Source organism: Penicillium riverlandense (assembly GCF_028828495.1).
Source record: "Penicillium riverlandense strain IBT 135883 chromosome Unknown utg000001l_segment0_segment0, whole genome shotgun sequence".
Lineage (NCBI taxonomy): Eukaryota > Fungi > Ascomycota > Eurotiomycetes > Eurotiales > Aspergillaceae > Penicillium > Penicillium riverlandense.
Genome location: NW_026643194.1, coordinates 2,145,336 through 2,171,323, shown reverse-complemented (window position 1 = coordinate 2,171,323; position 25,988 = coordinate 2,145,336). Strand labels below are relative to the sequence as shown.

The 25,988-nt window shown below is 50.0% G+C and overlaps 8 protein-coding genes across 8 annotated transcripts; 6 read left to right on the top strand and 2 right to left on the bottom strand.

The window, feature by feature from the left end:
• Positions 1 to 119: 119 nt before the first annotated feature.
• Positions 120 to 5,382, top strand: N7474_000887 (nuclear pore complex Nup192/Nup205 family protein; the record flags this gene model as incomplete). The annotated part of the gene is made up of 5 exons (XM_057192302.1): positions 120 to 303; positions 397 to 4,743; positions 4,798 to 4,953; positions 5,011 to 5,279; positions 5,332 to 5,382. The coding sequence occupies 5 exons, from the start codon at positions 120 to 122 to the stop codon at positions 5,380 to 5,382; spliced, it is 5,007 nt and encodes a 1,668-aa protein (XP_057057255.1).
• Positions 5,383 to 5,629: 247 nt separating this feature from the next.
• On the top strand, positions 5,630 to 8,491 carry N7474_000886 (cullin family protein; the record flags this gene model as incomplete). Its single annotated transcript, XM_057192301.1, has 4 exons — positions 5,630 to 7,466; positions 7,519 to 7,944; positions 8,006 to 8,366; positions 8,431 to 8,491. 4 exons carry the CDS (start codon positions 5,630 to 5,632, stop codon positions 8,489 to 8,491), a joined length of 2,685 nt encoding a protein of 894 aa, XP_057057254.1.
• Positions 8,492 to 8,744: 253 nt separating this feature from the next.
• On the top strand, positions 8,745 to 10,625 carry N7474_000885 (Zn(II)2Cys6 transcription factor; the record flags this gene model as incomplete). Its single annotated transcript, XM_057192300.1, has 1 exon — positions 8,745 to 10,625. One exon carries the CDS (start codon positions 8,745 to 8,747, stop codon positions 10,623 to 10,625), a length of 1,881 nt encoding a protein of 626 aa, XP_057057253.1.
• Positions 10,626 to 10,847: 222 nt separating this feature from the next.
• N7474_000884 (uncharacterized protein) lies at positions 10,848 to 14,677 on the bottom strand (the record flags this gene model as incomplete). The annotated part of the gene is made up of 4 exons (XM_057192299.1): positions 10,848 to 11,644; positions 11,732 to 11,952; positions 12,012 to 12,241; positions 12,800 to 14,677. 4 exons carry the CDS (start codon positions 14,675 to 14,677, stop codon positions 10,848 to 10,850), a joined length of 3,126 nt encoding a protein of 1,041 aa, XP_057057252.1.
• A 318-nt stretch (positions 14,678 to 14,995) lies between these two features.
• Positions 14,996 to 16,560, top strand: N7474_000883 (uncharacterized protein; the record flags this gene model as incomplete). The annotated part of the gene is made up of 6 exons (XM_057192298.1): positions 14,996 to 15,259; positions 15,313 to 15,559; positions 15,608 to 15,971; positions 16,023 to 16,141; positions 16,265 to 16,465; positions 16,535 to 16,560. 6 exons carry the CDS (start codon positions 14,996 to 14,998, stop codon positions 16,558 to 16,560), a joined length of 1,221 nt encoding a protein of 406 aa, XP_057057251.1.
• A 535-nt stretch (positions 16,561 to 17,095) lies between these two features.
• Positions 17,096 to 21,380, top strand: N7474_000882 (acetoacetate-CoA ligase; the record flags this gene model as incomplete). Its single annotated transcript, XM_057192297.1, has 8 exons — positions 17,096 to 18,716; positions 18,767 to 19,004; positions 19,339 to 19,676; positions 19,763 to 19,976; positions 20,032 to 20,326; positions 20,377 to 21,046; positions 21,106 to 21,229; positions 21,290 to 21,380. 8 exons carry the CDS (start codon positions 17,096 to 17,098, stop codon positions 21,378 to 21,380), a joined length of 3,591 nt encoding a protein of 1,196 aa, XP_057057250.1.
• A 266-nt stretch (positions 21,381 to 21,646) lies between these two features.
• N7474_000881 (serine hydrolase domain-containing protein) lies at positions 21,647 to 22,870 on the top strand (the record flags this gene model as incomplete). The annotated part of the gene is made up of 1 exon (XM_057192296.1): positions 21,647 to 22,870. The coding sequence occupies one exon, from the start codon at positions 21,647 to 21,649 to the stop codon at positions 22,868 to 22,870; it is 1,224 nt and encodes a 407-aa protein (XP_057057249.1).
• Positions 22,871 to 23,286: 416 nt separating this feature from the next.
• Positions 23,287 to 24,804, bottom strand: N7474_000880 (ankyrin repeat domain-containing protein; the record flags this gene model as incomplete). The annotated part of the gene is made up of 1 exon (XM_057192295.1): positions 23,287 to 24,804. The coding sequence occupies one exon, from the start codon at positions 24,802 to 24,804 to the stop codon at positions 23,287 to 23,289; it is 1,518 nt and encodes a 505-aa protein (XP_057057248.1).
• Positions 24,805 to 25,988: the final 1,184 nt, after the last annotated feature.

Genomic DNA, 25,988 nt, shown 5'->3' with positions numbered 1-25,988 from the left:
CGGATACCTCAGGCAGCCACCCGCCTCATCATATCTCTGGCAGAAACGCGAAAGATCCAAACACACCTGCTTCTTCCCTTCCCTTCCTCCACCACCCCCCAAGTGCAGAGAGCTCTGCCATGGAGCTTCAAGATAACCTGGCTGGCCTTCGTGGCCTCTACCAGGATCTCTCTGCTCTCTCGAGCTCATCTTTTCTAAACATCGAACGCCTCTGTGTCGAACTGGAAACGCATATCGAGGATTTCAGGAAGCTCCTTGAAAAGCCCGGAAAAAACAATGCCAGCCGGCAAACCGTCCTCTCCGGTGGGTAATACCATATTTTGAGACCCGTCCCGGATCTTGTCCGTCTGCTTTTGACGTGAAGTGAGTGACTAACATAGAATGCGACAAATCTAGGGAAAGTCACTATTGCGGACGTGGAGTATTCAATCAACCAGGACTTCCAGCAGGGATCGCTACAGCTAGCCGATGCCTTGAATATTGATGAATTGGAAGCAGCCATAATGTTTTTGGCCGCCCAGGAAGATTCGCAAGTGCTGGACAGGCCCCCTCTCATTACCGCCATCATGCGATTCCACGAACGCCGACACTTTCTGCTGGAATGTCTACGCCTAATATTCCGAGAGTCGTTCGAAGTGGAGCGGGAAATGACACAAGTCATTATGCAGGAGACACTGGCGCATATTTTGGAGATCAAAAACAGCCCGTTGCGAAATGCGTCGCTGTTCACACGGAAAGGCATGGACTCCATGGGGGACATTGAGAAATGGCTATCACTTCTGGGCGATCAAGTTCAAAAAGCCTCTGTTGTCGGCCTGGAGGAGGATCGCGACATCATGGAAGCCATCGAATATCAGCGTCACAGCCTACAGCAACAGCACGAGTCGCTTGGAGCCATTCTTTACTATCTTTTCAAGGGTACATACACGAGTCCAGAAGATTTCCGCCTTTTGATCTCTCAGTTGAAAAAGCTGGAACGGTTCGACAGTTTACTGATCCACTACGTTCCTGTCACGATCGCATCTTTTGTCCAACATGGTTCTCCAGAGGGATCTGGCGCAAACGATTCCCGGAGTCTTCACCCAGTCGTCACCTCTTCCACGGATGGACAGGGATGGAAAATCCCACACTTTCATGCTGCAATTATTGCCCTGTGGCTGTCTGTTTACAGTGGGTGGTATTTTGACATGGGGCCAACCTCTCCCCATCAAGGCGTCGACCCCGAGAAGGAAGCTGAAGAACGAACGAGAATGTTCATGTCTTCTCTCGACGATGGCGCCCTGGACTTTATGCTTGCGATTTGTTCGGGAGTCAACAACGAAGAGTGGGCTGATCCAGCGCGGAGCGAACTGGTGACTCTCCTGTTGCGAGAGAGCGTCGTGCCGTTGCCCGAGTCCGAAGCTTGTTCTCAATATATGAAACAGCTTCTGATGGAGAACTTTGAGGTCTTTGTGGAGTCGTGCATTGCGAACATGCCTGATGCCGTTCGGTTGCTCAAGTCAGAGGAGGACACTCAGCGATTGGACCAGATTACTGCTCTTCGAGATGGCCTGACATCCAGTCTTCACCGCGGCCTGGTGGAAGCACGTACTCATCTTGAGTCCCTCTTGATGATTATGTCTTTCGCTTTCGAGGGCCGGGAGGATGCTGCCCAGGAGTTTTGGGCCGATCCCGATGGCAACCTCTACGGCTTCCTCCAGTGGGCTTCGAAACGACAAACTGTCCCTCGAGTCAGTGCATTTTGCGAAATGCTGTGCGCCATCTCCGGTGGCGAAGAAAATGCCACCGCAGTGCATCGATTCTTATCAGAAGAAGACAAATTTATGTCCTCGAAATTCAAGCGATCCACGTCAATGAATTGGACGCAAATGTTTGCGGAACTCCGCCTATATGCTACTCGGGTCACGGAGAAGCCATCGAGTACGACCACCTCGCAAGGAGTATTGCGCTCTAGGAAGCCGGAGCCTGTGGAGATGAGTGAACCGGAGAGCCCAGTCATGCTGACATGCTATCTTCGCTTAATGGGTCACTTATGCAGACAGAGCGCCACTATCCGAGAATGGATGCTGTTGAATCAGACATTCAGCGTGGTTACCACCTTGTTGACGTTGTGCAATGGGCCAATACCGACCCATCTGCGGGCAACTACCTTTGCCACGCTCTCGGCACTCATGACCGAGAGAACATCTGGGAATGGTAACGAAATGTGGATCCAAATCGATCAGTGGTTGTCCGGCGGGACTATGGGTGCTTCGGGCATGGGCAAGGTGCCATTGGTCTCCAATCCGCCTGTATGGCACGAGCAGCAGTCGCTCCAGAAAATTGGCGAGAGCTTTGATCAAACGAATGCGTTCGTTGTTCTTGTTAATTCTCTGGTAGCGCCCACTTCTGATGTGACGGGCAACCCCCTATTCCTGCCCTTCCCCGAGTCCCTCGGTGGGACCTATCGTATGCCTGGCATTGAGCCCTACATTGATTTCATATTGGGGCACGCATTTTCTCGGAAAATTCAGGATCTCAACGATTATCAGTCACGCATTTTGACTTATCATTGTCTGGATTTCGTGGTGTCGAGCCTGAGGACTTTCAACGAGGACCTTGTCACTGTCTTGAGTCAACCCTCTGTTTCTTCTGATTCCGCCACGAAAGCCTCGTCACTGGTTACTTACGTTCGTCTTCACCCATTTGCTCGAGTAATCGAATGGCTTTTCAATGAAGACGCTCTCAAGGCCTTATTTGCGACTGCCAAGCAGGATGTTGCCGAAGTAGCACACGCATCCTCCGACTCGGTCTTGGTTCTTACCCTGCTCCGCAGTATTGAGGTAATGAACTTGGTCATGGATCTTCAGTCGACATACTTCAACATCGTTAGGCCGTTGATCAAGACCCAAGCCGGAGGTCCAAGAACAACCGTGGCGAACTCTTCTCTCGCTTCTTTCGAAGACAGCGTACTCAACAACCTGGCTCTGATACCAGCGCTGTGCCTCTACTGTGGAACCGGACACGAACAGCTTACTGTCACTTCTATGGCACTGCTGGAGAAGTTGACGAGCTCCCGAAAACTCAACAAGATGTCGTCACCCGAAATCACCAAATGGCAGTCGTCAAATAAGATCGTTGAGGTACTGGCTACAGAGGTTGATGTCGACAGCGTGTCACGTCCACTTGTATCACAAATGGACCCCGACTCGAGAGAGTTAGAATTTGGCTCTCAATCGGCGGGTTATGTCATTCGAGAAAGCTTGCTTGCTCTCTTGAACAGCTGCCTCGGGATGATCACTGATCGGCCAACCGTGGCCCACCTTCTTCTGGGGTTCGATTGTGTCGGAAACATTCTTGATGTGTCAGCGGATGGTCTATTCGCACACCAAATGTCGCTACTGCATGCAATCATTGGGTTCTTGCAGACTTATCCCAACGATGTAGACGGGAGCATTACATCGTGGATGGTACACCTCAAGCGTATGGCCTTCGAGGTGCTCAAGCACCTGTGGTCGTCGAAGCTCGCATCCTATTTCACACTGGGTGAGATGCGCGCCCAGGGCTTCCTGTTGAACATGTTTTCTACCCAGCCCATCATCGGACCAAACACCCCATGGAACGGGTTTCCCGTTGTGACCGAGGAATTTTGGCTCACCGATGCCACTTCCGCCTTGGCCGAATTTCTACTCTATCGCAGCCATTTATTTGCATATGCCGCAACCGAGATCCGTTCAGCGGCGAAGGTTGGATCGCCAACTCTTCAAGGAAACATTTTGTCCACTTTACTTGGAAACTCGGTGCTGGACAACGGCGACTCCATTTCTAACCCCTCTGTGTTCGATCTTTTTGACTTTGCCGACCTGGATGTTGGACGCGAGTTCAACTTGCCTCCACTATCCTTCCTTGATCAAATCGCTTTTGATGTCTGTGCAAAGCAAGAGGAGGAGTCTCTGGTTCTCTACAACGTCGCTGAGATGGAAGAGTTGATTCAGATCCGGAAAGCAGAATTGTTTGCTAACGGACCAGCACGGCCCCAGGATGAGGAGCAATTTCTGGCCGAATCAGACAGCTTGAAGATGTACATTCTTGCTACAAACCAAAGCCGTCGAATCCAACACAACCGGTTCTTGGCTCTCCGGTCCTGGACAGAGCTCATCACTACCATCATCAGTTGTTCCGCGATCGATGATGGAGGCCGGCCTACCTTCATTCTACATTCCATTCAGTTGATCCTTCCCAAGCTTGAGGCTGCAGTCGAGGCAGATCTCCCTGAAGCTATCGAATTGGCACGGTTGGCCGAAACATTGATCAGCCACCTTGCATCCGACGTTTCCGCAACGCACGGCTCTCGGAGCGGAGATGTCATCGATGAGAAGCTCCATCAACTCTTCCAAATCTGTGCCCGGGGTATTCTGCTGGCAACCGGAAATGTGTCGCTGAGAGAAGTCCTCTACACTATCTGCGCGCAGTACATCACACGCATCGTCTCTTCAGACTCGGCCCACGAGAACCTACGGCGGCACAGTCAACAGGTCATCAAGACAGCTGGGCCTGGGCTTATCGAGACCATATGCGATGACGCATATACCGGGCAGGAGGCATGCCGCGCATCCGCTCTGCTACTGCTAAACTGCCTGGCGGTCCTGGACAGCCGGACTGATTGTGTCTTGGCAGAGTTAGTCGCACAGTCCAACTATCTCAGCCTCTTTCTCGATGCGATCCGGTCTCTCCCACTGGAGCTGCGTGACGCGCAGGGAAGCGGTAAGTGCTTTGTGTTTTCGTAAATACCGGGTACTAATTGCTACTTTTCTTTAGACACATCTGTTCTGCTGGCTTACTATGAATCATTGTTGTCTCTACTTCAGCAACTTTCATGCACCAAGAGTGGTGCCGTCCACGTCCTCAAATCTGGCCTCTTTGAAGCGGTACGGGATTCACAATTATTTGCGGCCGACCCGGACATTGGTATCGGTTAGTATTCCCTATTATCCTCTATTCCTGTGGTCGTGCCCTTACTGACACCACCAGATATTGACAACCCGGATGCCCTTCGAAAGTATTATGATCTCCTGCTCTCTGTCATCCGAGTGATCGTCTCTGCTGTGTTTTCTCGGGGGATCCACAACGAGCAGATCAAGGAGCAGACCCGTACATTCATGGCTGAGAATCGACCGTGCATGGTGGGCATCTTCAAGCGCTTCGCCCGAATCGGAGACACCAAAGCCGACCACCACGAAGCTCTCTGTGAATTGGTCAAGGCCTTTATGGTTCTTGTTACCGCCACCGATTTCCTAGACGTGAGTTTGTCTCCCTCGATTTCGATCATCCTCTGTGACTGACGCATTGCAGTTTGAGGATCAGGAGGTGCAACAGTTTGCCCGACCGACGTTGTTCTCATGATTTTTAGGTGATTTGATGTGTATCATAGTAGCTGGAGTGTTGGTGGATTTGCTTGGTTCTCCTCGGAATGAATACACTCTGGATCGTTTTGTAGTGAGCTCTTATCTTATCGGCCCGCAGCACGTAACCTGTCTCTCGCTCGGCCCAATTCCCCTCACTTTCTCACATCCTCCTCCTTCCGTCCGAACCCGACCCATCGCGCCCTCAGATGCTGGATTTGCTCAAGATAGGGTCGTGCACCGGGTAGATGCAGCACAACTCGACCAAGAGAGGCGAAGAGCAGCGGAGCAGTAAGCGCAACTCGATCGGCAAGAGGAAGCTCTCCGATCAAGGGGAGCAGAGGACCATCTCCCAGCTTCTGTCTCAGCACTCCTCGCCCTCTCCCCAGCAGCAGTCGTCTCCCACCTCCAAACGGTCCCGCTTGTCACGCCCCTCCTCGTCCTCATCATCCCACGCGGACTCCCTGGTCCCACCCTCGAAGATGTACAACTTTTCCGGATCTCCGCCCACGAACGGCACCGCGTTTGCTCGGGGGGTGCCTGCATCGGACTCTTCCACCAAATCCCAGGCATTCAGTGCTGCCGCTCGCCAGAACAACGTCGCTCCCCAGACCAGCACGAAGAAACTCGTGGTCAAGAACCTGCGGACGGGATCCCGGTTGAACCAGGCGTCTTACTTTGATAAGGTCTGGTCGCAGCTTGATGCGGCCTTGTCGGCTATCTTTGATGGCAAGAAACCAGATATCTCGTTGGAAGAGCTATATAAAGGGGCTGAGAACATGTGTCGTCAAGGCCGGGCACCTGTGCTCGCCAAGAAGCTTCAGAACAGATGCAAAGAGCATGTGACTGGAAAGCTGCGCGAGAATCTCGTCACACGAGCCGGAGGTGGCAATGATGTCGATACCTTGCGGGCAGTATTCGAGGCGTGGTCAGCATGGCAATCGAGGCTGGTATGTGCCGGGCATCCTCACGAAATTGTCCCTCGGCTGACCTTCCTAACACAGATTACTGTTCGCTGGATCTTTTACTACCTCGATCAATCGTTCCTTCTGCATTCCAAGGAGCATCCGGTGATACGTGACATGGGCTTGATTCAGTTCCGTTCCTACATCTTCGCTGATCGCAGTCTCAAACCCAAGATCCTGCAAGGTGCGTGCGACCTGATCGCTGCCGATCGGGGTGCGGAGACCAGCACTGTGGCTGATTCGACTTTGCTTCGAAATGCCATTGAATTGTTCCACGATCTTGATGTTTATACAAGTGGCTTTGAGCCGCTCTTTGTCGCCCAATCACGGACCTTTGTTTCCACATGGGCCCAGAGGGAAGCGTCAGGGTCTCTGCCCTCTTATGTCGAGAACAGCCACCGCCTGATTGCACGGGAGGTGGAACGATGCGGTTTATTCTCTCTCAATCGAAGCACGAAGCAGGAGCTGTTCGGTATATTAGACGAGACCTTGATCACCGAACAAGAGGCGGTTCTCCTCCGCCAGGATGATATCGTCGGCTTAATGCGAGCAGGAAACAAGACCTCGTTGAAACAGCTCTACGGTCTTCTCGACCGGCGGGGTCACGGTACCAAATTGAAAACTGCTTTTAGCCGCTACATTGTCGACGAAGGCTCTAGCATTGTGTTTGACGAAGAGAAAGAAGCCGATATGGTGGTCCGTTTACTTCAATTCAAAGAGCAGCTTGACGATATCTGGAGGGATGCATTCAATCGGAACGAAGATCTAGGTCACGTTTTACGTGAAGCATTTGGCAACTTCATGAATCTGAGCAAGAAGACCGCATCCACTGCTGGCACTGATAACGCCAAGACAGGCGAGATGATCGCCAAATACGTGGACAGATTGTTGAAGGGAGGTTGGAAAGTGCCTCCGGGACGAAAACCGGACGACGTGGCGCTGGCCGATGAGGATGCTGAAATCAATCGACAGCTCGATCAGGTGCTCGATCTTTTCCGTTTCGTGCAGGGGAAGGCTGTCTTTGAAGCATTCTACAAAAACGACCTCGCTCGGCGCTTACTGATGGGCCGCAGTGCCAGCGATGATGCGGAGAGAAGCATGTTGACTCGTCTGAGAACAGGTTCGTCCATCTCCTTTCGTTGTTGTCCGGTGCTTTCTAATCTCTTTACTAGAATGTGGATCGAACTTCACCCAAAACCTGGAGTCGATGTTCAAGGACATGGGGGTGGCTCACGACGAAATGAAAGCCTACAATTCGATGTATCGAGAGAAACGAGGCGCCCGCCCCCCGATAGATCTGCATGTCAACGTGATCTCAGCGTCGTCGTGGCCGAGCTATCCTGATGTTCCGGTGCAAATTCCGCCGATCATTTCTGATGCCATTGGTAGCTTTGAGAATTTCTATCAGAGCAAACACACCGGCCGCAAATTGCACTGGAAACACCAGCTGGCGCACTGTCAACTCATCGCACGATTCCCCAAAGGCCCCAAGGAGCTGGTAGTCAGCTCGTTCCAGGCGATCGTGTTGCTTTTATTCAATGATGTTCCCGATGGCGAGACCCTGCAATATCCACAGATCCAGCAAGCGACTGGATTTTGTAAGTCCCTCCTGAACGAATGGGATAGGTGACCTGGAACCTCAACTGACCTAATCTGCAGCCGATGCAGAATTGACGCGGACTCTACAATCTCTCGCGTGTGCCAAGTACCGGGTTTTGACGAAGCATCCCAAAGGCAGGGAGGTCGCGTCGACAGATGAATTCTCCTACAACGCCGGCTTCACCGATCCAAAGTTTCGCATCAAGATCAATCAGATCCAGCTTAAAGAGACCAAAGAAGAGAACAAGACAACACATGAGCGTGTGGCAGCCGATCGACACTATGAGACCCAGGCGGCAATCGTGCGCATCATGAAGAGCCGCAAGACCATCAAGCACTCCGAGCTCATTGCGGAGGTGATCGAGGCCACCCGCAGTCGTGGCACTTTGCAGCCCGCCGAGATTAAGACCAACATTGAGAAGTATGTGACTCTTCTTTCCCCTCTCAAGTTTACTGCATGGGACGCCCCGCTAACCTCTTGACAGGTTGATTGAGAAGGACTACATGGAGCGCACGGAAAACAACCAGTACAACTATTTGGCTTAAATTGCGCGTGGGCTCGTTTCCGCATTCTCCGGAACATTGTGAAGTAAAGCTTTCCGGCTATCCGAGTTGTGCTGTTGGTCATGGTAGCCGTTATAGTTTGTCTAAGAGATCTCCGCAAATAATCCAAACCTCTTTACTCCTCTCTGGTCCCGTGTGGGGTAGCTAGTAACTAGCCGGGGTAACCCCAACCTCGGCTTCAAACAACCACCACTCGGTATCCCCGGGCACCGAATTTACCGTCTCCAGCTGCATAATGGTCGCGGATCAAGCACCCCGAAATGGGCGAGTGCCGCGCAACCGCTCAAGGCTCGTATGCCATCGTTGTCACGCTCGGAAAGTCAAGTGCGACTTGTTCTTGCGACTCCAGAAGGGTGGCACGTGCACGAATTGTGAAAAACGCGCTGAGCCCTGTCAACGCAGGGAGCATAAAAAAGCCCAGAGCGAATGCATCCCGCCATCACAAGCCCCTACACAAACCGATCTATCCCCACAGCGTGGTCTCGGTACGACACCGCCAGATCTTTCGTTCATTGACGGGACAGCGGGGCCTGGAGGCGTTGGGCAGAGTGCGCACACGACCCCGTCGGCAAATTTAACATCTGCTGCATCAGACAACCTGGGATATATTGGAGAATTCTCGGTCTTTTCAAATCATAGACCGCTGCCTTCCGAGGCCTCCACCGTTGTCGGGTCTTTTGCTAGGTCAATCGAGGAACAGACGCTAGCTGCCACAGGAGCAGACCAATTACCAGCTCAATCAAAGATCGTGGCCCTCACTGGGGCCTATTTCAAATATCTCTACCACAGAATTCCAGTTGTGAATCATCAGGACGTCGCCCCTACATGTCCATCCACTCTTCTTCTGCAATCTCTGTGTTTGGCGGGATCCATTCTCCGGCATCCAAAGTCGACAAAAAGCCTTGTGGAGAGCGAACAATTCTACTCGAGAGCAAAAACCCTTTTCTACACAAACCACGAACGCGACCCGATCACAATACTCAAGGCGTTGTGTCTACTCACGTTGTGGAATGTCACTCCTCCTGCCGTGGTAACGATCGACAACAGCTGGAATTGGCTGGGTCTTGCCATTCGTTTCGCTTTCCAAATTGGACTTCATCGGGAACCAACGTACTCGCAAAGGTCTGCCCCTGGATGTGCTCGCAGAATAGCCTGGTTCCTCTATGCACAAGACAAATTGCATGCGGCCTGCTTTGGTCGACCCCAAATGATCAAGTCGCAAGACTTTGACTTGTGCCCACCGCGTGTCACAGACTTTGAAAACCCTGAGAATGGCCAAGCTCGTTTGTTCGTTCTCTATGCAAAATTGACTACCATTTTGGAGAAGATGTTGCCCCTTCAGAATCGGGGAGTTTCGACCAGTTCAGATGAAGCTCTATCTGTTCTCTCAGACTTAAAGGATTGGGTTACAAATATCCCACCGGATATTCGACTATTTGATGACCAAGGCAACAGGGTCTATGAACGTGGTTTCTACGAGATCCTTACTTGGTACTTTACTTGTATTATCACATTTTTCCATGTTCATGGCCGACTTTTCCATCCTTCAGCCACATCCACAATAACCTTGGTGGCGTCTTCATGCACCATCCGCCTCTATCAAGAGATGGACTACCGAGATGACATTAACTACCTCATGTCAGTTAACAATTGGTCCATGATGGTAGCTTCGCTTCCACAGCTCAGCAGCCTCCGCAACGAAAACCTCGGCATCAATTCCGGAGACAAAGATTGGCCTCCTGATCCACTGTCATTGGAGGAACTGGATATTCTTCTGGAGATCCTCACTCAAAGAATACTGAAGTTCCCTGGTGCCAAGGCTATAGTCGAAAGAATTCTGCGCTGCAAAGCCGAGGTATTATCACATGGTGGCTTATTAAATCCATTAACGGGGCTTGAAGACACAAGCAGAGCTTCGTGGGACCCCACGTGGAGAACATACACGACTGTGCCGAGGGTATACGAGTTGTTTCCCTTCAAGAAGGAATTGAGTCCGAGGATGGAGCTGCTGTCCACGATGGAAACGGAAGACTTTACAAACGGACTTTTTGAAAGTTTCACAGACTGGTCAATAGAGAATCTTTTGAATCTAGATATCTTGAACTCGTTTGTCTGATATGGCATGACGCGGATGAAGGAATTAAATGAATTGAGATGAAGTCAATGTATCAGGCGTGGGTTAATATGGATTTTCCTCACGCTTCTAAATCTCTGGAACCTTCCACTTCTTCGAAGGGCACGGGCGCTACGTTCGCTTGCACCCAAATTTCAAGCCATGCAAGTGATTGAAAACATGAAATGGCATCCAACTCAAGAAAACAGACCCACAGTGACCTCTTCAGAGCAATGACTTGTGTGATTCAGTGATTGCTTTGACGTACTCGAGTCTCGGATACTCGTAAAATTTGGGCATCATCTCTTCCTTGATGCCATAAAACCTCAATGTGATTGACATCTTTCCACCCCCTGCTGGTGAGGGTAGCCAGTTATTTTTCCATTTGGCGGGTGGTGGAACGTCCGCGGGCTGCAACAGAATGAAAAACTCGCCATCCTTGCTTTCGTCGTCCAGTGGGGTTCCATCGGGAAAGGTCATATTATCTCGATCTCCGAGAACGTACCTACTCATGTCATTCTTGACGAGATACTGGTCTGCATCATAAGCGGTTAGACTCCAGAACCCGGTCTTGAAGAGAACTGGTCGGCGAGAGAAGCGTAATAGAACAGCTTCGTTATGTTTAAACCTGAGAGCCTTCGGTCGAGATGGGTAGATTGCCTGATCGCTCGTAACGCCCAGGTAGCCGAACCTGGCTATGTAATATCTTGCAGCATAGTTGGATCCAAAATTCCCCATACAGCTGGGATACGCAGAGATCCATCCATTGCCAAAGTCCATCGTGCCACCAGGAGCCTGCCGCCCTTTTCGAGCTTGAGTGTCTGCGAACTCGGAGACTTGCGAGATATCAACTCCCTCAGGACAAGTGAAAACACCATCTTTTATTCCGCTTCGTGCGAGGGTGTCAGAAATCCACTGTCTGTCCGTTAAGACAGGGGAAGGATTGAAATGAGCCAGGGATGCGGTCAAGTTCAAGGTGGCTTGTTCAGGAGAAACTTTCCGTGATGGTTGATGCTTAGGGGCTATAAAAATGGAGAGCTGCAACCGAGGAGCTGAACGCCTAGCAAGCCGTGGAATAGATGACAGTCGAATCTGATCCTGATACTTACAAACAGCCTCTTGGTCCTGGACAGCTTGTGTTGTGGCAAATCGTGCAAGGCATATACCGTAGGGGGTGGGCAAATTGATATATCCCAAAATATCGCGATCGCCTTCATATCCCGGCGGGGAACCGAGGAAGAAACCAAATTTTTCACTGGTATATCGGATGAGGTACGTGCCCGCCTGGTGACCTTGAAGACTGCCGATATTGCCTATATCGTTTCCATAACTAGTGGAAACCAAGAGTAAGCTGATCGGATCCTAACGAGAAGTGAAAAGGCCGCGTACAGATCATAGAAGGGATAAACCCAATAACGATTTGGAAGTTCTGGAATAGTAATTTGCAGGTCATTTGAGGACAGATCCACGAAGATAGTGGAATACAACGTGTCCGAGTTGGGACGAATTATCTTGAGGTCATCTGAAGTCGAAAGTCGTCGGTCATGGTAGAGAGTGTTGGTGCAGGCATTGGGAAACTGTGCCACATATTTGCCGTACTCCAAGAGAGGATAGCCGTACTATAGAGCAACATGTCAGTCTTCATCACCGCAATCATCGATCTTCGTCTCACCATATATGCAAAATTAAGCGCATGTTGCCTTTCTTTCGGACTGTCAAATGGTGAAGAAGCCATCTTTTTTGCCTAATCAGTGAAGTGGTTGGTATCTATGCGATTGCTAGAAAGTCATACATTTATAATGATGAGAATATATACAGAGCATCCTCGGTAGTTTTAATGTGATAGCCACCGAGCTGTCTACCCCGCTGCCGAAGTATCTCGGGACCCGCACGATATAACCGATCAATACATACCGAAAGCTAAGCTCTCTCGCTCTAGGCGCCTCTAAACATTGAATTCATCTCAGAGGCGAGGGCGGAGAAAGGAGTGAGAAATAAACAAACATGCTCACAGAGGACTTCACAGCTTCATCCACATATAGCATGGCTACCTAGAAGTACTATATTACCATTATGATCACTTATAGCAAGTAGTAACAATTTGTGGCATTTAGAAACGACTACCATGTAATAGCAATTTGCGGGATTCAGAGATGACTATTTGACTTCATTCTCACCCCAGCAATACCCGCGAATGAAAGCAATTTATTGAGGGCCTGAACATCGCCGCCGAGCACTTTGGCTTCTCTTGCATCCCTGCCAGACAGAATCTGCTGCAGCTCATGCTTGTTTAGAGACAGAGATAGATCCAACTGGGATTCCACGCCTGTTGTACCGTCATCTTGTTGTCTGTAAGTCAAGGCGCCGTTGCTCAGGATCAGCCTCCACGTTTCCTGTATGTCCGTAACGCGGATATCAATGCATATGCGCCTTTCGTCTTTCCCGGCCTCCTCACCATCAACTCTAAGGGCCAACCCACCAAGCCACTGTTCCACTGACAAAGTTACTGGAAACTTGGCCAGCCCGGACGGATATCTGTTTCGAGGTCGATCCCCTTTCCTCAGATCCAATGCTTGGCACAAGTAAAAGTTTCTCCATGTTGCATTTTCACTCCCGAACCCAAGGCGCTCAAAAACGTCTGCTAGCATTGTCTTTCCTTCAGCTCGCGAGGCCGGAGAACCCCCAGCCTGGTCTCCTGCTGCGACAAGGTGACCTAGCAAAGTAGCGGCGAACCGCAAATCATTTTCCTCGATGAAAAGCTTGGCCTTGACCAAAACTTCATCCACGCCTCCCATGCATTTGATGTACCTGCAACCCTCCTCATGTGGTGGCCACTTCCAGAGGTTCTCGGCATATCCATCAAACCATGTCATATAACGTTGATATATGCCTTTGACGTTATGGCTCACACTCCCGTAGAATCCTTGTGCATGCCATGCCCGCCTCAGTCCGGCAGGTAAAATCATTTCCTCGGCAATCTCGGTGCCATTCCAGCCGTCGTTCATCCGCCTCACAGTTTGGTCATGCAGATAGGCATACAAGTCCCTTTGATCTTCTAACAAGCCCTTTACCTCCTCTTTTCCCCATGTTGGCCAACTGTGACTCCCAAACAAAACATCTGTTCTGTTGTTCCCACAGTACAGCATAAGAGTTTCGTCCAGATACCTGCTCCATGCCCTCGCATCCCTGACCAAAGCACCACGAAGAGTAGTGATGTTGTGCATACAGTGGACTGCACATTCTGGGATCAGGAGAGCCCGCTCATCGGGGAAGTACATATTCACTTCAGCAGGTGCCTCGGTATCTGGCACCATTTGAAAAACAATCCGAACACCGTCGATAGTCAAAGTCTGTCCGGTATGCCCAATGTCGATGGTAGGCGGAATAAGGCTGGTTTTGCCTTGTGAAGTCGCCATCCCTAGTCCGACGCCAATTTGGCCAACAGGAGATTTGGGGAGAGTTGAGCCATACATGTATACTGCGCGGTGGCGCATGATAGGCCCCGCAACAACATTCTCTGAGGTTGCTTCCTTCATGAATCCCTCAGGTGCAATGATGTGGATATTGTCCGTCGCAGGACCCATCTTTGAAGTCGGTAATACTCCTGCCGCTCCTCCATAGTGATCAATATGCGAGTGTGAGAAGATAATTGCTTTGACAGGGCGAACTCCTCGCTCGGACTGGTAAAGCTCCAATGCTGCCTTGGCACATTCACAGGAGACTAGAGGATCGATGACAATAATGCCTGTTTCGCCCTCGACAAAGGTGATGTGGGAAATGTCAAAGCCGCGAACTTGATAAATGGATGGGCTAATTCGATATAGCCCTTGCTTTGATAGCAGTTGAGCCTGGCGCCAAAGTTTAGGGTTAACAGTGGCTGGACACGGCTGTTCGTTGACGAAACTGAACTCGTCATTGTTCCAGACAATCTTTCCAGTAGCGTTTTTGATCACACATGGCGTTAGTGACGATAAGAAACCACGGTCTGCATTTTCAAAGTCTGCAGTATCAGCAAAAGATGGTGACATGTTGCTAAGACCTTGGTATTTTGCCATGGTATCGGGTGCCGTCGTTGTTGGTTGCTGCTAGACGCACTCGTTTCATCAGATCATTTTAGTTGTAGATACCCGCGTGGGATATAGCACTGCCAGTATTTATCCTCGGCGCTAATTTTGGGATACCGAACGGCAAATTATACTCTCGGTAGTAGCGCCTTTTGTCTCGGCGACTCCGCATACACTAAGCAGATGAGGAGAAACTGATCTCCGAATTTGCCGAGACTCGAATCAATTAACTTGAAAATGCCATGATTCCCGTCTCTTCCATAGTTGAAACAAAAAGAAGAAAATCGTGAGATCTAATTCTGCTTTAAGATGTCAAAATTGATGTCAAATCTTGAAAGCCGGGAGAAGATTACGATGGAACACGTGGAGGCAGCAGATGAACTCCATCATGAGCCAACTGAAGACGACCTATTGCCGTCAGAGAGAAAAAAAATCCTCCACAAGATTGACAGACGTTTGATCACTGCCCTGGGGCTCATGTTTGCAGTGTCATTAATCGATCGCGCCAACCTTGGCTCCGCTAACATTGCCGGGATGGCCAAGGAGTTGGAATTAGAAAAAGGATCTCGCTTCGTATGTGGACACATGCCAATTGAGATGTCGACAATAAAACTGACAAAATAAAGTCATTGAGTATTCTTATGTTTTTTGTCCCATATGTGCTTTGCCAGTGGCCAAGTGCGATCCTTGTGCGGAAGATGGGCCCCCGGATTTTCCTGCCTGTAACCGCTGTTGCTTGGGGAATTGTTATGTTATGCTTCGGGTTCGTGAAATCCTGGGTCCAGCTCGTTGGTCTTCGTGTTATTGTTGGAGTTTTCGAGGCTGGACTACTTCCCGGGACCCTTTTTTTGCTGCAGGTCTGGTATTGTCGCTGTACGCCATATATTCCCTGGTCCAATTTTAGTTGCTAACAGAATTTAGATGACGTACATAAGCGATATGCTGCATTCTACTCTATCAGCATCACATGTTCTTCACTCTCTGGTGTTCTTGCCTACGGCTTCATGCAGATGAGTGGAGTTGGTGGACTCTTGGGGTGGAGGTATATATTCATTTGGGAAGGAGTACTAACATGCATGGTTGCATTCGTTGCAGCATTTTTAATTGTCGACTTTCCTCACAATGCGCACAAACGCCGAGGTTTCCTCACGGCCCAGGAGATTGCATATGTTATGAGCATGCTGGAAAAGGATCGAAAAGATATAGAGGATGAGCCGTTCACCTGGCGTGCATTCTTAACATCTGCTCTAGATCTGAAGATTTGGGGCTTTGGCCTTATCTTCGCGTGAGTCAAACGTCTAGGGCTATTAAAAGGACAAAGTTAACTTGAATTTAGAGCCAACACTGTAATCTCATACTCAATCACATTTTTCCTACCAATCATTTTGAACAGCAGGATGGGGTTCAATGTTGGTTTATCGCAGGTGTTGAGCACGCCACCCTTCTTCTTTGCTGGTGTGTATATGTATATACAGGGTTGGATCGGAGATAAGTATCGTACTAGAGGTCCATTTATCTTATGGAATAGCTTGCAGGGCATTTGTGGGCTATGTCTTCTGGTTTGGGTTGACTCTGCAGCAGTTCAATACTTTGGTGTTTTTCTGGTGACTGCAGCTGCACAAAGCACCATACCTTGCGTTATGGCATACCAAGCGAACAATGTTTGCGGACAGTGGAAGCGTGCATTTGCAAGCGCAACCCTTGTTACATCAGGAGGCACGGGAGGTATTATTGGAGCCTTGGTTTTCCGATCCCAAGATGCGCCTGAGTATCTCCCAGGTATTTATACTTGTCTTGGGTAAGTCAAAAGTTGATTCTAATTCAGTCGACTGTGCTAACATGCCTTAGATGCTGTGGCTTTTCTATCATTTTAGTCGGCGTGTTGTCAACCCATCTTGCAAGAATGAACAGAAAGGCGAGTCAAGATGAGGCTGTTTTGGAAGGAGTAGTTGGATTCCGTTATACTTTATAAATGATATACAAAGGAGATCAGTCCGTATGGTGATTATTTGCCTATTCTATATTGAAAATTCTGAAGAAAATTAGTATGCTGCGCCCAGAAGAATTCGATAGTAGTTACATCTGGACCTGCTACTCCGTTTAGCGCCAACTGCGTCTCAATATGCGTCATATCTGTTATAGGGTACTATCATAATGATATTTCTCCTCTCAGCTATCCTCATAGGTTGGCAGAGAATCGTCGGGAACTCCGTTGGGAACGGTAGGGTCTCTCTCCCCCACTTCGCCGAATTTACCGAAGCATTCGGTAGAGTCGGTGGCGGGGTACTTTCCATAGCGCGAGTCTTCAATACCGACAATTGAATATGAGTGAAACATAAATTGATTTAAGTAATAAGCTCAAGTACCTGAATTGCCACTGCAACTAAGCTAACTGTGCTGATCTGAAATATGGCAACCGACACTCCCGATCCGGAAATTGTATGGCGACCTTCGCAGAGGCAAGGAAAGATGGCCATGGATGAGTACCGTGAACACGTCAACAAACTGTTTGCCTTGAATCATCAGAACACCAAAGACCTCCAAGAATGGTCTATTAAGCATCCGCATCTTTTCTGGCTCGATCTCTATAAATACTTGGAGCTTGTGCCTCCCCTGCCGTCTACCATCAACAAGGCCTACGATGATACGCTTCCAATGAGCCGCATTCCACCGTTTTTCTTGGGCCATGAGATTAATTATGCGGAAAATGTGGTTTTTGCCAACCCAGACCCCGACGCGGTGGCATTGATCGGAATTAGGGAAGGACAGGACATCTACAGAGACGAAGGAGAAATTCTTACTTGGCGAGATTTCCGAGAGCGTGTCAGACAGACTGCAAGTGCGTTGAGGCATAGTGGTATCAAGAAAGGGGATCGAGTTGCTGCCGTGGTCGCTACGTCAAATTGGGCGATCATTATTTTCCATGCGGCGGCATCGATCGGAGCCATCTTTACTTCCATCAGTCCAGAGCTTGGACTTGAAGGATGTATTTCAAGACTACAGCAGGTCACTCCCAGCATATTATTTGTCGATAGCCACGCCATTTACAAGGGCAAGGCATTGGCTACCAAACAGAAGACCGAGAAGATCTTGCTCCGGCTCAAACCGCGACCTCAAGTGTATGTCATACCGGTAGCCACCGGTGACATCGGCGAATTCTCTCCCATGAACGACTTTTTGGGGAAGTCCGTTCTTTCCGACAAACTCTCATTTACCAGGGTACCATTTCACCACCCCCTGATGATATGTTATTCCTCGGGAACGACTGGGGCTCCAAAATGCATTGTCCACCAGCACGGCGCCGTTATTCAATTCAAAAAGATATCGGAGATCCACGACTGCTTAACTCCAACAGACGTGGTCATGCAATACAGCAGCACGTCGTGGATTGTGTTTTATGGGATGTGTGGTCATCTGACGGCTGGAGTTACACTCGTCGTATACAATGGCAGTCCCTTGTTTCCAGACGCGAAACAACTCCTTCGGATATGTGAGAGATACAAAGTGACTCTTCTGGGTGCGTCTCCGCGTCTGCTGCTGGAAATCCAAATGTCTGGAACAGTCCCGAAAATCGACTTTGATCTCTCGCCATTGAAAACGTTCCATACTACCGGCGCTCCATTGTCCATAGAGCAATACAGGTGGTTTTACCGTTGCTTTCCACCTTCGGTACAAATCTGCAACATTGCTGGGGGAACTGAGACGGGCACTGCTCTCATTGCTCTGGATCCATCTGGGCCAATCAACGCAGGCGAAATGCAAATCCTTGGACTTGGAATGGATGTCGATATTCTGGACCCAGTGACTGGGGAGTCGATTGCACATACGGGAGAAGCGGGTGAGATGGTAGTGAAGAAGCCGTTCCCGAGTATGCCATGTTTCTTCTGGGGTGACTCCAATGGCAAGATATACAAATCGGCCTACTTCGAGCGCTTTGATAATGTCGACGTCTGGGCGCAGCGTGACTGGCTGAGGAGAAATCCGAACACGGGAGGCTATATCATGCAAGGAAGGAGCGACGGTATCCTCAGTGAGTTACGTCTCTATTGCCTTCGACGTACCGATTGCTAATCATTGTAGATCCTTCGGGTATCCGTTTTGGGAGCGGTGAAATATATGCCATCATTGAAAAACGCCCATTCACCGATTACTTTGGCAACTGCGTTTGCGTTGGTCGCAGAAGACCGACTGACGTGGACGAGCAGGTTTTCCTCTTTCTTGTGATGAAGCCTGGGGTTTTACTTACACAAGGTCTGCGCAACCAAATTGAAACAGCGATCCGAAATGGGCTATCTCCCCGCCATGTACCCAAATTCGTGTTAGCTGTTCCGGACATACCAATGACCATCAACGGTAAACGGGTCGAAATAGCGGTTAAACAGATGATCAGTGGAAAGGATGTAAAATTGAGTGCGACAGTTCAAAACCCAGAAGCTATTGAATGCTTCCGGCAATTTCGAAACCTGGAAAGCAAGACGCAGGGCCGAGCTAGAATATAGATATCAACAATTAAATGAATACCGAGACAGAAAAGGCAGGAAATCTATCGTAGTGACTTCTAAAAGCTTCTAATTTCTCGTCGCTGATGCTCGCGGGTGGGGGAGACCCCGACTATTGGATGATGGCCATTATCCTCCCCAAATGACCACTAGATCTGCGGAGGCCCCTCACATTAATTCTGCTGACAAACGCCTCGGTGTTGTTCCCGAGATCTCGAGTGAATCGAAGGAGTCTACTCACACTAGGAGGCAAACTGCGTTCAGTCGAACCGTATTGGGTCCCTTTCCAACTGTCCCTGTAACCTACATCGAGGTGAACAGCCAAGCACCAAATCTAGGAACATCCTACAACACCACAATGCGGGAAACCGGCCTCCTCCCCGCAAGTCACATTTCCAAGCACAACAAGCCCGAGGACTGCTGGATTGTGGTTAATGATGAAATATGGGATGTAACTGATTTCGCACACGAACATCCCGGGGGATCTGCCAGTACGTGTTCGTCTCTACCTTCCAACCTGGAAAAAAAATTGGGTGCGCATATCGAGATACTAAGACATTCCTTTGGTGGCTCAAAGCTATCTTCAAGTATGCTGGGCGAGACGCCACTGAAGCTTATTCGGAAATTCATGGTGCCTCATTGATCAGAGAGAATCTCTCTCAGGATTCCTTCAAAGGTAATCTTGATCGATCAACAATTACGGAAGATTGGAAGATTGCTACCACTAGAAATTCGCCCACAGCGATTCGTCCCGAGGGCGACAGGCCCCCTTTACACACAATCATCAATAGGTCGGGGCTCCAATTCAAAATATGGGGGCGCAATTGTGTTAACTCCTATGTATAGTTACGACTTTGAGCAAGCGGCTGCCCTCTCGGCGCCTAAGAAAGCATTTGCATTTTACTCAACAGCCGATACTGATTGTTGGACGCGCGACGCAAACAATGCGATGCTCAGGAGAATTTGGTTTAGACCAAGAGTGATGAAAGACGTGTCTGTTGTGGACACGTCAAGCACAGTTCTCAACATTCCCGTTTCGTTGCCGCTTTTTATCTGTCCTACCGGCGTAGCAAAGCTGATCAATCCCGAAGCTGAGAAGGGGTTGGCACGTGGTGCAAAGTCGACTGGAATTTTGGAGATAGTGAGTTTCGGTATCTCCAAACAAATCCCTCTGGTCCTAATAAGCCATAGATTTCTACTGCGGCAAGTCATCCAATTGAGGAGATTGTCCAACAGGCTCCAGATTTCCCATTTCTATTTCAGCTGTATATGAACAAACAGCGCGAAAAAACCAGGGAGCTTCTGGAAAAGGTCGAATCTCTCGGGATCAAGGCGATTTTCTTGACCGTTGATGCGGCTGGAAGAGGCAAGAGAGAAGCAGATGAACGGCTCAAAGCGGATAATGAAGTTATTATCAACCCAGTTACCGGCGAGCGGGCCGAAGGGGGGAAAAGAGGCAACGGACTGACAAGAACTATGGGGAGCTATATTGACCAGGGAATGACCTGGCGTGATATCCAATGGATCAGGAATATTACCAGTCTTCCAATTATCCTGAAAGGCATTACGGGTGCTGAAGATGCGAAGATTGCAATGCAACACAATGTCGATGGTATCTTGCTCAGCAACCACGGAGGTCGCAATCTTGACTATTCGCCACCAGCGATTCTCTTGCTACTGGAAATGCACAAGAACTGCCCCGAGGTTTTTAACCAAATGGAAGTATACGTCGACGGTGGCTTCCGGCGAGGAGCTGACATTGTGAAAGCACTTTGCCTTGGAGCAAAAGCTGTTGGTATCGGTCGTACCTTCCTTTATGCATTACATTATGGGACGGAGGGCGTGGAGCATCTTGTCCAAAGTAAGTGAAGTCGACTACATTACTGCACTTGTGATAAAAATACTAAAATATCCACGCAGTCCTCAAAGAGGAGGTTGAAGGCGTGATGAAGCTCATCGGTATCAAAAATCTCTCGGAGGTACATCCAAGGCTTGTCAACACTTCGGACATAGACCACTTAGTCCCGGATGGTGCAGATCATCCGTATGTTAAGTGGTCACCTCAGCCACGTCTGTAGGTCTGATGTACTACATCGCAAGGCAGGATGGGGAGTGGAACTGGCTCTGAGGAGTCCGATGTGACTCCCAGCGCATTTACAAAGACCGACCCGCTTCCGACCATAAGATTCGAATAATCACATACCCTATTCATGACAAGTTTTACCATCAGGGCAACAAACAGAAATTTTAGGCGCCACATCCATAAAAAAAGAAAAGCTACACAATTGATGGCCTGGTATATGGTAGTACAGTTTGATCTAATAGGTCTCATGCTGCGCAGTAGAATGGAGAGGCGGCTCAGGCCCCACCAGACTCCGCAATGACACGGTTCACGGCGCGTAGGCACGAAAATCAACTGTCCATCTCACCTCGTGCAATTCAAATAACACGGTGGTTCATCATGGCCCACGGCATAGAGATAGATTTTCAGGCCGCCATCGATGCCGGTAAGATCAACGGCGGCGTTATCTGTGCCACCGACGCCGAGGGTCACTTTGTCTACGACAAGGCAATCGGCGAGCGCACCTTGCTGTCAGGCGAGAATCGCCCGCAGCGACTTGACGACGTGCTCTTCCTAGCCTCCGCCACCAAGTTGATTACCACTATCGCCGCCCTGCAGTGCGTCGATGAGGGCCTACTGTCCCTGACTGGCGACCTATCGTCCGTCGCGCCGGAACTGGCTGCCAAGCAGGTCATCACTGGCTTCTCGGATGACGGCGAAACCCCTCTGCTTGAGCCGGCAAACCGGCCAATCACGCTCGAAATGCTGCTTTCGCACAGTTCTGGCCTCTGCTACCACTTCTGTAACCCACATATCGCCCGGTGGCGCGAGAAGTTCTCTTCTTCGGACGATGGTCGGCCCCGGTCGGTCGAGGAGCTGTTCTGCTACCCGCTTGCCTTCCATCCCGGCTCCAGCTGGATGTACGGATCGGGACTCGACTGGGCTGGCCGCATAGTGGAGCGGGTGACTGGCCGCACTCTAGGTGAGCGCATGCAGCAGCGGATCTTCGACCCGCTTGGTATCAATGACGCTCAATTCTACCCTGTCACGCGCGAGGACCTACGCTCTCGTCTAGTTGACCTTAACCCGGATGACCCGGACGCCGTCGGACGTGCTGTGCTCGGTGGCGGCGGCGACATGAACAAGACCGGCCGTGGAGATTTTGGAGGCCACGGTCTATTCATGTCTGGTGCTAGTTACATCAAGGTTTTGCGCTCGCTGCTGGCAAATGATGGGAAATTGCTCAATCCCGCCACCGTTGACGAGATGTTTCAGCAACGCCTTAATTCCGAAGCGGCTGCGGGACACCAAGCCGCGCTAGCAAGCCCCATGGGTACCTTCTTCACCGTTGGTGTCAACCCGGAAGCGAAAATGGGCTATGGCCTGAGCGGCTTGCTGACGTTGGAGGATATCGATGGCTGGTACGGTGAGCGTACGCTGAGTTGGGGTGGGGGCATGACTTTCGCCTGGTTCATTGATCGCAAGAATGGTTTGTGTGGCATCGGCGCCGTCCAAGCGAAGCTACCAGTGGACATTGAGGCGGTAAGTGCCTTAAAGCAGACCTTCCGCCGCGATATCTACCGCAAGCGGGCCGCCTGGAAAGAGCAGCAGCAGGCGTCATGACGATAACAACCGCGAAATACAAGAGGCTTCATTGATTATGCTCATCGGTATTTCAACCCCTTAACGCCCAAGCCTTTCGAGATACGCATAAAGCCGTGGTTAGCCATAGGAGATAGAAGGCTGTTTATAGTTAGCGGCCGTCTATCCTCGACAGACCCGTTATTAGTATGCTACAAAAAGGTACTAAACACTATATCCTACTGCAAGACATAAAACATCAGACGACACTTTTGCTCGTGTGCAGAATTCCCCCATGTTGGGCATAACGTAGTAGACAGCAGGAAACCTTAGAGCCAAGGAAATCTGTAGATAGAGTATGTCGATGAGACTTAGACTTACTTGTAAATGATACCGGCAAGGTGGAAGGACTGATGTGACTCACAAAACTTTGGGCAAGATACCGTCAGCTGTAAGCCCTAATCTTCGTACTCCAAGGAATCGATGTCTTCAACGGCCCCGAATTCTTTTAGGATGTCCACCACATCTTTGTTTCCTCGCCGAGTGGCGTATATGAGCATAGAGCCCAATTCGACTGTCTGCCACAACCTACGATGAGAAGTCGCCAGTCTTGGACCCCTGCCTCTGCCTCTACCTCGAGACGGCGGCGAAAGCCTTGGTGGAAGTTTCTTTCTCCATGCCACGACCTCGACGTTCGGACAAGCACCGAACAATAGAAGTAGTCTCACCATCTGGACATTTTGCATTCCAACTGCAATTTTCAGTGGCTCCGCGTGATGGTGATAATACTTATTAGCCTCCAGTTTACCTCCTTGTCGTAAGATGGTCGATGCCAGGGACAGGTTATTAGTCTGCACCGCCCTTATGAGAGGAGTGTCGCCAGCTCGCAGCTCATAGTTTGGATCGGCTCCATACTCCACCAGCAGCTCTGCAATGCCAGGAAAGCCTCTAATTAGTGCAAGGGAAAGAAGCCGATTAGGTTGCCTGGTTTGATTGTAGGACCTAACCAGACCATTGACTGGGGCGCCGATCTTCAGTAGCTGCTCAACAAGATCCTCTTCGCCGTGGTAAACAGCCCACCATAAAGGGGTCCCCTTCGGGCTCCTTGACCATCTGGATGGCAGGTCTTGAATGGTGTCAAACCATCTTCCATATTCAGAAACGGACCGATCACAGTGTGCCGCAATGTGTTCTGTGGGAGTTCCGTTTTTTGGGAGAAGGAGGAATCTGGATATGGCGAGAAGCTGGTGTTGCAAGGAGAGAGGCAGTGTGCTATTCCAAAGGTGTTTCTCCATTTCCGCATTGCGTCCCGATTCCATTAGCAACTTGATCTCAGGAATATGAGTCCACCGGTCAGGGCCCACAGCCAGTGCAGCTAGGGCCCATCGTCGGCATTGCCGGGTACGCGGCTTCGGAAGTTTAGCCCCATGGCTGAGTAGGATTGTCACTGCATCTGTTGCTCCCGTTCGAAGGGCCCAGAGGAGGGGCGTCGAATGGTCAGTGGTTTCGGTATCAACTTTTGCCCCTCGGTGAAGTAGGAGTTCCATAACTTCATCTCGCCCTTCCCGCGAAGCGATTGCAAGTGGGGTGAGCCCTGTCGGACTTCTGATCTCGATATCGGCTCCATAGTTGAGCAGCACCTCAACTACCTCCTTGTGGCCATTTCGGGCGGCTAGCCACAGCGGGGGCTGGAGGTGATGATTGGTTGCGCGTGGGTTTCCACCTTGAGCAAGAGAACTCTTTACAGTTGACATATTGCCTGTTGTTGCTGCCCAGACGAGGGCCGAGCTTCGCAGCCACTGGACATCATGGCAGTACATCCGACAGCTCACGGTGTTCCATACGGTTTGGCTCGTTCGAGCGATATCATAGAGAGCCTTCAGGATTGCCAAAGGTTGGACTCGAGCTTCATAAGTATCTGTTACTTCGTCGACTATCAGGTGCAGCAGCTCTGGTGGTAGTATTGTCAGAGACATGATCCGTAGAGCTAGAAACAAAACTCCTCATTCTGCGCACCCGATATAAATAGGTTAAAAAATGAACGGCCAGTGACTCACCCTCACTAACTAGTAACTAACCAGTTAGTTAACTCACTAACTAGATCGGTTTAGAGGCCATCGTAGCCCTTCATTGATTGGCTTATCGTTCGTAGATAGCCAGCCCCACAGTGGCACATTTAATCTTGGTTTCCCCAAACACACACTACCTACTCAACCTCTTTATTGACACTTCCTCCGTCCATTATGGCAACAGCACCCTGCTCGGCCAACGCTTGCCCAAAAGAAGGCGCTTCTGTCTGTGTAGCCTGTGACACACCGAGAGCCCGGTACTGCAGTCCCAGCTACCAAAAGAGCGATTAGACAGCCCATAAACTCCGGTGCGCTGGGTCCCAGGAATAAAATTGTTTTATCATTCGGAATTAGCACCGAACAAGGATCCTCCGACAAGGACCACCTTGAACGCTTGCTTGCCTCTGAACTCGGGGGGGGCAGGGGCAGTGGCTGGTTTTGCCGAATGAGATAAAGCAAAAGTTGCGAAATGCCGGAAGTAGAGGATGGGAAGTTCTATTTACATCAACCAAGGTATCGACAGCTGGTACTACGTGGTATATCAACCATTTCGCTCCGATAATCAACTTGTCAATGCGATCGTCTCGCGCTGCCTCGGCTCGCAGGTCTCTGAAGATGTCGCGGTGCTCAGATCCTGCGACGATGGCAGTCGAAGGGACGTCCTATGAAGTCCCCTTGCCCCAGTCCGAACTGCTCAACACTCTTGACCACTACAGATTCTCGGATCCAATCTCAAAATTGCGGACGAACAAGAGCGCAGTGTGGTGCCTATCCCCAAGGAAGGCATTTTAATTTCCTCGCAGGTGCCCCCATATCGACATTTGATATAATGCCTGCTTGGAGCAATGGGTGGGCAGAGGTTATTCATTTCGAACATTCGGACGACATTCACTATGTATCGATGTTGATCACAATTTAGCAGTTTGAGAGCTGGGGTGGAATGGAAGCTTCCCATCGCGTCAACAACGACGAACAATGATTCCTTTGCTCGGTATCGTGTCGTAATCAAAACAAGGATTTGCGTGGTTTATTGCTCGCCAGTTGGACAATAGTTATACGTAGCACCATGACTATGTATAAAAGTCAAAACA